This window comes from Mus caroli, chromosome 11, assembly GCF_900094665.2.
Source record: "Mus caroli chromosome 11, CAROLI_EIJ_v1.1, whole genome shotgun sequence".
Classification (NCBI taxonomy): domain Eukaryota; kingdom Metazoa; phylum Chordata; class Mammalia; order Rodentia; family Muridae; genus Mus; species Mus caroli.
The window spans coordinates 62,639,397-62,653,270 of NC_034580.1; the positions used below are offsets into that span (position 1 = coordinate 62,639,397).

At 47.9% G+C, this 13,874-nt stretch overlaps 2 protein-coding genes across 3 annotated transcripts in view; both read right to left on the minus strand.

The window, feature by feature from the left end:
- Usp43 (ubiquitin specific peptidase 43) overlaps positions 1 to 2,227 on the minus strand; it is a 61,572-nt gene extending 59,345 nt beyond the window's left edge. For both annotated transcript variants that reach the window (XM_021177354.2, XM_021177353.2), the window contains exon 1: positions 1,577 to 2,227. In XM_021177354.2, coding sequence (XP_021033013.1) covers positions 1,577 to 2,080 — 504 coding nt within the window. In that variant the 5' untranslated portion in view covers positions 2,081 to 2,227. The remainder of the gene's footprint in view (positions 1 to 1,576) is intronic.
- A 2,611-nt stretch (positions 2,228 to 4,838) lies between these two features.
- Cfap52 (cilia and flagella associated protein 52) overlaps positions 4,839 to 13,874 on the minus strand; it is a 42,036-nt gene continuing 33,000 nt past the window's right edge. The window contains exons 10-14 of the mRNA XM_021176819.1: positions 11,901 to 12,046; positions 10,913 to 11,064; positions 7,553 to 7,655; positions 6,402 to 6,513; positions 4,839 to 5,298 (exon numbers count right to left, since the gene is read on the minus strand). Coding sequence (XP_021032478.1) covers positions 5,123 to 5,298; positions 6,402 to 6,513; positions 7,553 to 7,655; positions 10,913 to 11,064; positions 11,901 to 12,046 — 689 coding nt within the window. The 3' untranslated portion in view covers positions 4,839 to 5,122. The remainder of the gene's footprint in view (positions 5,299 to 6,401; positions 6,514 to 7,552; positions 7,656 to 10,912; positions 11,065 to 11,900; positions 12,047 to 13,874) is intronic.

Consider the following 13,874-nt stretch of genomic DNA (forward strand, 5'->3'; position numbering starts at 1 on the left):
AGTGCAATTCTAGAATAAACACTTCCCGGGAGCCAGGCATGTCCTTGGTGCTCTCTATATAACCCACTTAGCACAACTACTCTATAATGAAGTAACTGTCATATTCATCGATTTTACAGATGAGAAGAGATTAATTTGCATAAAATTCATAGAGCCCCCAAGCCCTTGCTCTTTCTGTATGTACACGGACCAAGTATGTTCCTTTCCAGAGACAGGATCTGTCACTGAATCTAGACGCTCACAAATCGGCTAGATCATTCATACAGCAAGCCCAAGGGATCTACCTGGCTCCATCTCCCCAGGGCTGGAACTGTATACAAGCCTACCCTGGGATTACAGGTCCACAGTGAAGATAAAGGCCTGCAGTGGGACACCTGGCTTTTTTCCTTTTTATCTGGGTTCTGGAAACATATCCTCAAGGCTTGTATGACAAGTGATTTGTCAAGCAATGAGTCACTGCCCAAAAGACCTTGCTCTTGACCACTACACTACACTGATGATCATATCTGAACAACAAATGTGGCCCAAAAGTGATAATTATGACATCTGTGTGACTACTGAGCTCCTTCAGGGTCAGAGGTCGGAGAGGAAGGCAGCGGTTAGCATCCTTGCAGATAACGGGACAAAGACTGCTTTTTCAGGCTGAAACTTAAGAACCATGTATGTTTGCGGAATGAACACCGACAGTCGTATTCACCCTCAATAACAATCACTAGTCCGTGGGGTGTGCCTCAGCTTTCTGCCCAGAGCTGCGGTTTTGCAGCAGGATAAAAGCCCTACGCATCAATTATCTGGAACACTTTCATCATCCACATTTGTACTTTAACGCTGTCTCATGACCCCCGCAGCATCCCCAGCAAGGGGACTGTAATCTTACAGATAACAAAAGCCACTTCCTGCTCACATACTGTCAGGACTTAGTATGAATTAAATTAAAGGATACCATTCTACTATAGCTCTCTTACCAACTCCCTCTCCCTACTTTTGAGAATACCTGACCCACGGGTTCTCAGCACCCACTGGGCTTAAATAATCGAAAGCCACTGCGTCCAAGGTCGTACACGATCTGAAGACCTTCACCTGCCTTCAAAACGCATCACTTTCAGGCCTATGCCCTTTCTACTTATTGATCACGCTACCTGGATTATTCCTAGATCCGTTCCTTCTCGGCTTTCTGTTCCTCACGCTTCTATCTCCTCCTTCCCAAAGCTTGGCCTTCAAGGACCTACTTCCCATGCTGCATCCTTCTAGATCCGAAGCTCTCTCACCCTGGCCGGCAAGTCCCACTCCAACAACTGCTTTTAACCACAAAACTGCTCGACACACTTAAGGCTGTCAGCTTTCTCCACCCCAGCCCAAAATACCAGGAAGAAACCAATTTCTAAAGAAAGCATTTGCAAATGATAATGTAACGTGTCACCTCAAAACAAAGGCGGTAACTCAAGGCTGGGCTGGTTAAGTAGTGTCTACCCCCTACTCCCCGCCCAAGAACCTGGCTTGGCTGATGGTTCACACGCTTTTCAAGAGCAGAAACCAGAAGGGTCGGAGGAGGCTGCGGGCGGCTGGCGCTGCCTACCTTGAACTCTGCGGAAAGTTGGGGCGTGTATTCGCGCGTCCAGAGCGCGCGCACCAGCGCCGCCAGCTGCTCGGTGACCTCGGCGCGGCCTGGCGCCGCCCGGTAGCGCCCCAGAGCTAGGAACTCGGCCAGCAGGTCGGTGTTGCTGAGACACTGCACCACCGCGTTCATGAAACAGGTGTTGCCATGGTTCTTCAAGCCCTGAGCGCCGGGCGGACGCGCCCCGTCACCCGAAGATATCTGGGGTTGGGATCCCGGAGGACGATCTGGCCCTGGACTCCCGGCAGAGGCTGGTGCCGGGCCCGGGGCGCAGGCAAAGCCCCCTTCTCCATCGCCATCGTAGGGACTGGGCTGGGCCGGGGGCCGGGGCGGCGAGTCCCCCGAGCGGGAGCGGCTGCCCAGAGCTAGCAGGAAGCGGTTAAGCAGGCGGCGCAGGGAACGGCGGCGGCGGGGCCGGGGCGCGGGCGGCCCCTCTCCCAGTGCGTCCCCCACGCCCGGATCCATGCTGGCCACACACGGTGGTCCGGGAGCTCAGCCCCCGGGACCCCAGGCGGGCCGGCAGCTCCCCGGTCCTCACCGCCTCCCGGAGGCGCCGGGCGCCGGCTACCTGAGAGCCAGGTGTGCGCACACCGGCGAGGGCGGAGCCAGGGGCGGGGCCGCCACGCCCCACGCGGGAATCCGGCCCTAGGGCAGCGCCCGCCGCCGGGCTCCCGCCCCCGCGGCTGGAGCTGGGAATGCACTCCCCCTGAGCCCGCCTAGGGGACTTCCCCGCCCTTCCTTCCCGCCTTGGAACAGGCCTTTCACCTCGGTTCGCCTTCCCCGCCCATCCCTAAACAGCGTAGCTAACCCGGGGATGGAGCCTTCAGAAGCGCCCAGCGAAGCAAAGCCCTGGCTCTGGCTAAGTTTCTGGTCGTGGAAGCCAGATGAAGACTAAGAAAAGTGACCGGCGAGCGGTGCCCCTGTTCGTGCCCAGGTGTCCCGAGAGGCGCGCGCTGGCAGCTGTGCAGGTGGGGAGCCCAGGCTCAGGTGCATGCGGTCAGGTGGCGCCACCTCCTTGCAGCCTTTGCCTACACCGGTCACCCCAGGACCTGAACTGGGAGTGGGAATGCTAGTGGGTTGGGAGTTTGTTTTCTTTTTCTTGCTGTTTTGTTTTGGTTTTTTAATAACACAATAGGTTATGTTCATTTTCCTTAAACTTGGGAGACTTGAACGTCTTGGTTTTCATTGGTGAAGGGAGCTCAGCGAGGTTGAGGCTACGAAAGGAGAGGAACCGGAATTCGACCCTCCCTGGGTGCACTGCAGAGTTCAGGCCCTTTACAACCCCAGTATTTGCTTGGCAGGAAGTTTTCCGGTTCTCAGGCGCGCCCCCTACTCGGTTGCTGCTTCGCTCCTCCACGCAAAAGCCTGGCTGTATCCTTACCCAATAAGAATTAGTTTGGCCTCGCCCCGCCCTTGATTCCCTGGGTAACCCTGGAGGCCTCTGCTCCTTTTATGCCTTAACTGTCAGGTTTATAATTAATCAGGCAAGGTCTTGCAAAATGAATTTCTCATCAGTTTGTAGCTCAAAAAGAGATCAGCAGCTTTCTGGAGTCAGACTTACATCAGAACCCAAAAATGTGACTTGCTATTTAATAAATAAGTGGTCATCATTTATTAAGTATCCCTCCTCGATCTTCACATAGAATTGCAGCAGTTACCTGGTGCCAAAAAGCTGCATAAGTTAAGGATAAAGAAGAAACTGTAATGTGGAGACTTGAAGTGTAAAAAGCCACCATTTGCCTTCCTGGGAAAGATACCCACCTGGTTGATAAATTTATAAGGTTCATTTCATGACCCGGATGTACTGAAAGTGCCGTGGTCATAGCAGACTCTGATAAATCATCTCCAGTATTTCACCTTTGAGATCATGTCGAGATTCCCAGTAACTCGCAGGGAGTCTTCGTTTGGTAACAGTTTGGGGCGGGCTGTTGCTTTTGTTTTGCTAGGAGGTTGGTAAGAAGGAGGGAGTCTATCGCACTTATGTAACTCAGGTTTGTCTGGAACTCTCATTCTCAACCTTAGCCTCCTGAGTGCTGGAATCCTGGGTGTGTGTCTCACGACTCACAATAAATGTCTGAGCAGAAATCTATTCTTACTTGGCAAGTCGAAAACTGGAGCTGGAGTTGTTTTATGAGCTTGCTGTAAAGGCTAATTTTTGATAGTCAATTCGATCAAATTAAGGGTCACCTGGTGACCCTGTCTCAAAAAAACAAAAAAAAAAAAAAAAAAAAAACACCTGGGGGGGGGGGGGGAACTGGATCGATGGCTCAGCAATTAGGTTAAACTGCTCTTCCAGAGGTCCTGAGTTCAAGTCCCAGCAACCACATGGTAACTCTCAACCATCTATAAAGGGATCTGATGCCCCCTTCTGGAGAACAGGTGTACATACGATAGTGCGCTCATACATATATACATATATATATTTCAGAGGGTCTTTGGGCTATAATAGAGCAGGTAAAGGTTGGCTACCAAGCCTGACGACCTGAGTTTGATCTCTGTGAACCACAAGATGCAGAGAGAGAACTGACTACCCGGATTGTCTTTGGGCTTTTATCTGTGTGCTATAGCATGGACACACACTAAGAAATTAATAACTATTTTAAAAATCAGCAAGCGATTGAGGCATACCTCTGGATGAGACTGGAAGGGTGATTCCTGAGAGGATTAATAAGTTGGTAAAGACTCAGTCTAAGTCTGAGTGACCCCATCACGTGGCCTAGGGGCCTGGAGGGAATCAAATGGGTACGGAGAGCCCCCTGCATTCCTCTCTCCTTCCTGTCTTCAGTGACTGAGTGTGTATGCCTCACCAGGAGGTTCTCCCCTAGTGCCTGGGGCAAAGCCACCATGGTACAAAGCTGTGAGTCCGAGTAAGTCATTGCTCTTTAGATTGTTGCTGTCAGGTATGTGGACACAAGCTATACAGGAGTTAACTAATATACCTGCACAAAGACCTGGGTTCAAATCTATACCTATACCTATACCTATACCTATACCTATACCTATACCTATACCTATACCTATACTACTTCACCATTGAACTGATCATTTAAAGGGTGAGTTTGGACTAGGGGGATAGCCCTGTGTATGAGGCCCTGGTCTCCCATCCTCACCACCACGCACAGGTGAGCTCGCCTCATCTTAATAAGGAAACAGCATCCCTCTCTGGGAAGAGGTCAGGAAGAATGCCTGTGGATTTGGATTTTGTGAGACACAGAAAAGAGATCATGGTCAGAACCTTCTAATTTATTAATAATTTGAAAGAACTATATATATCTATAGATATAGATATAGATAAACTTTCTCTTGAGTATATTTCAATTTCAACATACAATGTAAGATAGTGTTAGCATATTGTATAAAGTAAACAAATAACTTCAAGATAAAGTAATTTGACTATAGAGCAAAAATAGGTGTGAGAAATCAAAACCGGTTCAGGAGTTATCCAAACTTGGTCCTGGACAGGCCTGTGCTCGATACAGGGTGGAAGCTGGGGAGATCCCGAGCACATCATGAAGCAAATGGGTATTTCCACCTCAAGATGGCTCCGTCTGCGCTCACACTGACGATATACTGGTTTCCTGGACTTATCCGCATGGCCATGATGTTGCCGCTGTGCCCCACCCCGACGTGAGTCACTTCACCCTCGTTGTAGTCCCAGACTTTGACCAGATGGTCATGGCCACCTGAAACACAATTGCATGGCATTGCTGGCAGAGACTCCTAAACAGCCCTGGCCTCACGGAACTGCTTGCTTTTCAACACAGTGTCCCATGTGCCAGCTTGAAGGAAGAAAAATCCATATTTATATAAAGCTTTTTTTGATCTTAAAAAAAAAAAATCTATGTATGTCCTAGTAAATTTAGAGTGGAAAGGAAAGTACCGCCCAGAACTAACCACTAAACACACATCTCCTTCCACTGTCCACGAATGTAGAGGTGTAGGCACATTGATGGGTGTCCCAGTGTATGTAGTTTGATCTCTTTTTTTTTTTTTTTTTTGGAGGCAGATAAATATACTACAGGTAAGGTAATATATTACATCTCTATGTAATATCCCTTGCTGTCCTGGATCTTGCTTTGTAGACCAGGCTGGCCTCCAACTCACAGAGATCCCCCCTGTCTCTGCTTCCTGAGTGCTGGGATTAAAGGCGTGTGTCATATCTTTTTGTTTTGTTTTGAAGTCAATGTGTTTATGGAATTTTCATTTACTTGAAGCACTTATAAATGTCAAAGAGCCTGGCAGGAAATTATATTAATGCTGTTCCAGTGGACGTGACCTGTGGTAAATGCTCCCCAGACATCACGGAATTCAACAGCAAGCAAACAAACAAACTGCTGGTTAGGAGCCCAGTGAAAAAGAGCACAGGTGCTTTACCTCTTATCCTAGCACTCGGGAGCCTGAGGCAGGAGGATCACTAATTCAAGGCCAGCCTGAGCTACATACAGTAAGACATAGCTCAAAACAAAAACAATAAAAACAACCCCCCCAAAAATGCATAGAAAAGCAAGTAGAAGTCTCGGGGCATTTAAAACCTCATTTCTGCCCCAAAGAGCAAACATGGCCATGTAAAGTGGGGCTTTTCTCTGGGCCCTGCACAGATGCCTTCCTTCACTGAAGTGTCTTTTGGACCACTTTCCAGCTTTGGTGGTGGGCTGTCCTGGGCTGAATGTAACCAAGGTGTCCTTAAGACCCTCTACTAGCTCTTCTGACTATCCCCACCCCCGACAAGGGTTTCTTATCCTCCAAATAAGACAACCCTGATTTACTAATCTTATCCAGGACCAACCTGTAACAAAGTGCCCTCCTTCCTGAGTGATATCCATACCATTGATGGACCCAGACAGGGAACCTTCCAACTCTCTGATTACTGATCCATCAAATACTTCCCAGTAAGCAATCTGGAACGTAGGAGAAGGAGTTAGACAGGAGTCAGTGCTGTAGAATCATCCACACACATGCTAACAAAAGATGCCTGCACTTTATATAGAAAGTAGCAAAAATACACCATGGGAGGGGACCAGTTGGAATTATAAATAGGCCATGGCGAGGGGGTGGAGGAACCATTTTATTATTTTTAGTATTGGTTTTGAAGTTTGCATGCTATTTAAAGAGATGTTGATATGCGATAAACCAGGGGTGACAGAGATTTCTGATAAGGCGAAGCAGATTGAGTCTGCTGCCCCGTGTAAAATAAAGAGCCACGGATGGGTCTGCTCCTGCGATCTGAGGAGGAGGGCAGAGCTGCAGGCCCAGTGGGAGGGAAAGTTCTTTCCGGAGGATGGGGAGTGAGAGTTCTGGAGACTGGGCTTTGCTAAGTCACTGGCTCTTCCCCTCAGCCTCGCCCCCCGCCCCGCCCCCACCCCGCCCCCACCCCACCTGTCCTGTGACTGGACTGGATCTCATCTTTATCCACCGACAAAGCCAAACTACATTTTGCTTTTCTGGACTAAACCAGCAACACATTCCAGACGGTAAGATTTAAAGAACCTAAAAGCCTAACGTTGGTCCCTGCCTGCGAAGTGAAACCAAGTAGGGAGCAAGAAGAAACAGTTGCTGAAAGGGGATACTTTCCTGTGTAGGGCCGGAGAATCACCCATGGGGGCCAAAATGCCAACATGCTTGCACACTGTTAGATGCAACTGCTTGCATCTAACCTTTGCACATCCTCCATCTGTGTACTTTAATAAAGCGTCCCCAGATTGCTTAGAAAACTGTATCACATCATGGGAACACTATGTGAATAGCTGTTATACTGTTTAGGACATAATAAATGACCTAAAAAAAAAAAAGTCCTGGGCATGTTGGGGAAAAAAAAAAAGATTGGGTAAAGATGCAGTTCACCTCCAAACCCCACCCCCAAGCAATTTTCCAGGCATTTACAAGTGACTGGATCTGCAGACGTGAAGCTCTAGGCAGTGGAGGGCCGCCTGCACCTACCTTCCTGTCTGTGCCACTGGTGATGATCTGGAACTCTTCCGGGTGGTAACAAACACACTGGAATAGGGTGTTGGCCAGGATCATCTGATTCCTTCTCAGTCGCCTGGGAGTAAATTCAAATGCTGTGGAACCCGACTTTGCCCCCTCCTGCTCCCCCCCCCAAAAAAAACCCTTATTTATTACACAGTGTGCAGTTGGACAAGCTTGGAAGGGGTTGGGTTTTTTTCTCTGACTTCTTATGCTAATCACACAATAGAACTTGGGTTTGGTGGGGTTTCTTGTTTGTTTGTTTTGGGTTTTGTTGTTTTCATTTTGTTTCTGTTTTTGTTTTTGTCAAGACAGATATCTGCAGAGCTGGAGAGATGGTTCAGTTAAGATCATGTACTGCTCTTGCAGGGAACCCGAGTTTGATTCCCAGAATTGGCATCAGGCCACTCACAATTGCCTATAAATTTATTCCAAGAAATCTGATGCCCTCTTTTGGCTAAACATGTATGCACATGTAATTAAAAAAATGTTTTATTTTGTTTTTTTTTTTTTAATAGACTCCTAGCTGCTTTATCCTGTGCTTATGTCTTTTCCCACCAAATCTGTCAGCAATTGTAAAAAGGCACAGGCAAAGGTGAGTCCCCTTCCTAAAGACAGGGCATGAAACTAGAGCAACAGTAAACTCTAGAGAGAAGGATGGAGAAGATGCTGATTCAGGTCTAGCCCGTCACCTCTCACACAATAACCTGGATTCTCAAGGCCACCATTGGAGTCACGTGATAGTCCCTAGAAACTGAATGCCAAAGGGTGGGGAAAGCTTGTTTCAAAGGGAGATAGATTATTGGGCCCACCCGTTCCGATCTGGAGTCAGAAGGCTGGAATGGAAGCCCAGAGATCTGTATCTGAAGCCAGCCATTCCACTGACTGTTATGTGCACACAGGTTTGAGATCCCCTGCCTTAGACACCACAGAAAAACAGCATGTTTCAGACTCGGGAATATGCATAGACTTTTCTACCTAAACATCCCTAGGAAATCTAAAATGGTCTGAACTCTGAAACTTTTTGTCGGTATTAAAGGGAGGGAGGGAGGGAGGGAGGGAGGGAGGAAGGAAGGAAGGAAGGAAGGAAGGAAGGAAGGAAGGAAGGAAGGAAGGAAGGAGAAGGTTTTAGAGGACTTGGGGATTTCAGATTAGGCTGCCTGACCAAGAAGCATGGCTGTATCTAGTGTGCTGGTGGCTGTCTCACAGGTCCAGATCCTAGCTGAAAATGTACACTCTGCAATTTCTTCTTATACTAGAAGCTTTCAAACACAGTATTTGAGCTGAGGATTTTTAAAGACTTAGCACATCTTAAATATTCCTGCTGCACAAAAGGAAGGTGTTAAAGATTTGAGCCGGTCACAAAAACCAGCCACTGATAGAAACTCAGATACCCCTTCTTGGTGCATACTTTCCCAATGCAGAGGTCACATGTCTATGGGTATGGGCCTTGAATCAGTAACTCCACATGGGAACTTATTAGACATGAAGAAACACAGGTATCATCTAAATGTATTCAATGAAAAGCTACATGCAGAGTTCTTGGGGTGCTTTGCCCCTGAGAGTGTGTGTGTGTGTGTGTGTGTTTCAATGTGCATGTGGAGGCCAGAAGTTGACATTGGTTGTCTTCCTCACTTGCTCTCCACCTTGTATGTTTTTGAGGCAGGATCTCTCACTGACCCTCGAGCGCCTGGTTCAGCTACAGAAAGCTCAGGGATCCTCCTGCCACTGCCTCCCAAGTGCTGAGGTTCTAGGTGTGCACCAGTCAGGTTCGTGTGCTAAGATTCCACCATCTAGACTGTATCCACAGCCCTGCGTTCAGATTCCTAAGAAGTTAACCAAAAATGCTCCGCGTTTGCCTTCAGTCCTCGCTCCCCTCTCTCCAAGCAGGAACAGTTCAGCTGGGCATGGTGACACACACCCTCACTCACAGCCACTTGAGAGGCTGATGTGGAAGGATGTCTCAAGCCAAGGGATTCAGGACCAGTTTGGACAGCACAATGGTACCCCATCTCAAAAAAGGAGGGACATAGTCTTTGACCAGCTGCATCCCTTTGCCCCTCTGTGCTTAGTTCAGCCTCTTTAGACAGTCATGCAAAGGCTGTGCATCCCAGGGGGAGTGATGGTTAGAGGAAGATTGGGGGAAAGGGTTTGGTTCCAAAATAAAAACATGGGGGAAAAAATCTACAGCCAAAAAAAATTTAAAAATCATCTTTGAAAACTCTCTGAATGGCTCCTATGGTGAAGTTCACATGTTTGGGGCTGAGTAGTTTGGCATTGCCATCTTTGGGTCTGTGACTTATAGTGTAAGCAGTCTCTGGGAATGTGCCCCTTCCAGTGTTGCCTCCCCAGGCAGGCTCATGACCTAGCAGGATGACAAGAAAACGTCTTGCCCTGTAACTTTCCTTGTTAATTTGCAACATTTAGGTTGAGTGGATTCACATTAAGTCATGCGTCACCGCATATATCTGGAAAACGACTTCCCTGTCTGCCCCAGAAACGTCTGCTATTTCGTTCTTCCTGGAGACCATATTTTCCCTGTTGGAATCTATAACCCTTGGATAGCCAAGGAGACCAAGGTCTTCTCAGAGCCTTTTACTGCTATGATGGTTAATCTTCATTGTCAACTTGCCTGGATTTAGCGTCACCTAGGAGATACACATTTGGGCACATTTGTAAGAATTTCTCCAGGCAGGGTCAGTTGAGTAGGAAAGGCCACCTGGATGCACTGTTCCTTTAACTGGAATTCTTGACTGGATAAGAAGGAGAGTGTGGGACTGGAGCTCTGACTCAGTGGTTAAGGGCATAGGCTGCTCTTCCAGAGGACCAGGAAAATGTGGTGTGCTTCCTAGCACCCACATGGTTGCTCACAACCATCTAAAACTCCAACTGCAGGGGATCTGGTGCCCTCTTCTTGTCTCTGCAGACACCAGGTGTGCATATGGTACATAGACATATATGCAGCCAAAACACTCATACAGATAAAATAAAAATAAAGCCCCCCCCCAAAAAAAAAACCCTTAAGGGAAAAGGCAAGCCAAGTGTCACAGGCATTTGTCTCCCTCCTAACTGCAGGTAGACTCAACATGACCAATGGCCTCCTCAGACTCCTGCTGCCATGTCTCCCCACCATAATGGACTGTATTCTCAAACCAGGAGCCAGAATAAACCCTTTATTCCTTAAGTTGCTTTGGGGAAATATGTTGTCACAACAATGAGAAAAGAGACCAATGCAGCCTCCTTGGGATCTTTGCTTCTGTTCAGCAGAATGCTGGCAGTGTTTGGGTTTTTGTATGTGTTGTGCTGTCCTCCCTACCCATCCCAGGTACTTACACGAGGTCCCAAATGATGCATGTCCCGTCGGTGCTGGCAGTGACACACTCCTCATTGTTCTTCTTCACCCTGATACAGGACACGGAGGACTTGTGCTCCTTCAGAGCCTCCTCCAGCTTCTGAGTCTGGCAGCCTACCTGCCACACCCTCACCTGTGGGCACCAAAGCACGGGCTAGCAACACAAACCCAGGACTTTGGAAGGGAACAAGAAAGATACAGTGTTTCCATCTCTGCTGGGTGTGACTTATTTAACTCTGTTCCCATTTCAGCCAGACAGGATGGGAATGCCACACTTCTGGGCAGGAGTGTGTATGAGATATGGCCATCTTCCCATGAATAGTGTGCAGAGTGCTGCTACCAATCTCCAGACCTGCTTCTACTTTGGGAGAAAACGATCAGGCTCCCGCCTGAGAAATCAATATTGCAAGGGCCTCTGCTAAGCCCAGAGGAAGAACCTGTCTCCTCACTTCTGCTGAGCATTGCTCTCAAATTTCTCATGCCATCAGGAAAGCTCTTGCTACCCAGAGCCATATTTAAACTTTCATATCAGCTATTCAGTTTTAATCATTGAAAACTGATGTTATTCATCCTCAGAGGATCAAATAGCCATTGTCTTTTATATATTGAAAAAGAGTCTCTGAATTCTAGTGCAGGTGCGTATTGGAAAATGAAATGGAGAGGCCGATAAAAGGACTCGGGCATTTCTGAGCACTGCCTGCTCTTCCAGAGGACCCGGGTTTCATTCCCAGAACCCATATAGCTGCTAACAACTGTCTGTAACTCCAGCCCCATAGAGGGATCCTATGCCCTCTTCTGGCCTCTTGCAGCACTGCACACACATAGCATAGATACATGACACGCAGACATCCATGAACATAAAAAAAAAAAAATTAAATAAAAGAAAAGTGAAAAAATGGATAGCCTCCTATGAGTTAGTTGCTCTGAAATTAAAGGCTTTTTTTTTCTAATATAGTTTTAGAGCTGTACCTCCCCTTCTCCTCCTCCACTGATGATCCTTTTACAGTCACTGGTGGTAGCAATGGCAGTCACTCCGATCCTGTGAGCACTGTTAATGGTGTACATCAGCCGACCTGATTCTGGAGCAAAGGCTCTGATTTTTCCATCATCCCATGCTGACGGGGAGAAAGAGACAAAAGGTAGGTTGGCCCAGTGGAGATACCGCCTTTCTCTGCAGATTGATACCCTCCCGAATCACCAATAAGAGTGAAAACTGGATGAAATGGTAGCAGCAGACTGAGAGGCTTGCCCTAGCCCCTGTCAATACTCTTGTGCCCTTCTCCCCAACCTCCAAAAACTGCTCACTCTCTGAAAGGGGGAGGAAGAGGTTTGCCTGGAGTGCACCCGCCTGGAGTGGATCTCAAGCAGGGGAGGAAGCCTGTTCTTACTTGCCTGAGTTGTAGACCTCCACCCTCATCCATGTAGTTTTCATTTTGTTGTTGTTTTTGGAGACAGAGTTTCCCTTTGTAGCCCTGGTTGTCCTGGAACTTACTCTGTAGACCAGGCTAACTTCCAACTCACAGAGATCTGCCTGCCTCTGCCTTCCAAGTACCAAGTAACAGCTTCACTCAGAACAACTTGGCGTGCGTCACCTCTGCCCATCACTTATGTAGTTGTTAAGCCACACCAGGGATGCATCAGTTTACAGTTCCAAATAACCTCTGCCTTCTCATCTCCCCGTTGTCATTGTTATTTGAGACAAGGTTGCAGTTTGTAGCCCAGGCTGCTCACTCTTCATTCTCGTGCCTCAGCCTGATCTGAGTCCTCTCAGTAGCTCCTTCCCTGCACGCCTGCTTGCAATTAGTTATCTATTAGAGGCTGGGATGCACTTTTTAAAAGCTAAGTCACCTTTCTGATCAAGATCTCCTCAAAGTTCTCACTGTCCTAGAATTAAAATCCAACTTTTAAAACCTACTGATTTTTTTTTTTTTGAAGCATGTAGATACATGTGGGAGTGTGTACTTGTAAATGCAGGTGCCCAAGGAGGGTAGAAGAGAGCATCAGATCCCCTGGACCTGAGATACAGAGCGTTTGTGACCTGCCTGGCATGGGTGCTGGGAACTGAACTCTGCAAGACTTCCAACCGCTGGGTCTTCTCTCCAGCCCCCAAATCCAACTCTTCAGTCTGAACACTAACTTGGACCTGGTGCTCACCTACCTCTTCATCCCCTTTGCTACCACTCTTCCTGAGGCCACGCCCCTCCTCTGACTGATGAGCTCCAGACACAGTGACCCCTTAAATACAGCAAATGCTTTCCCACCTCAGAACCTCTGCACTTGCTATGCCCTCTACCTGGAATACCTTTCCCCCAGGGCTGTGTGCAGCAGGCACTTCCTGTCGGCCTTAGTGTTGTCTCTTGAGCTTAGCAAGTTTAAATAGGATGCCCAAGGTGAACCCCATTTCGGCAAAGACTTGAGGAAATGAAAGGGAAGGAAGAGTCAAGCCATGAGGTGTTTGGAGGAAGAACATTCCAGGCCAACTGAACAGCTAAAGTAAGACCTGGATGTCCATTATGCAAGTATGGGGGTGGGGGAGCAGGTTGAGAAGAAGAGATAAGAAGTGGGGAGTGGAATAGAGAAGGTCCTACAGGGACTTGCATGTGATTGCTAGGACTTTGTCTTTGTCGGGTGGGGAGGAGGAGGAGGCTTGAAAAGCCCAGCAAATGGCTTTCATTTAACATTCTAAAATGGATTTTTGGTTCATGTGTAGAGAACTGACTGGAGAGAAGATAGACAGGTGGGCTAGAGTAGGGGCAAGCAAAAGCAGTAGAAGAGATGAAGTAGAAGATGAAGCAATAGAAGTAGATGAACTACTGAAGAGATGGTTCTGCGGTTAAGAGCACTGGCTGCTCTTCCAGAGGTCCTGAGTTCAATTCCCAGCAACCACATGGTGGCTCACAACCATCTGTTTGTTTGTTTGTTTGTTTGTTTGTTTGTTTGTTT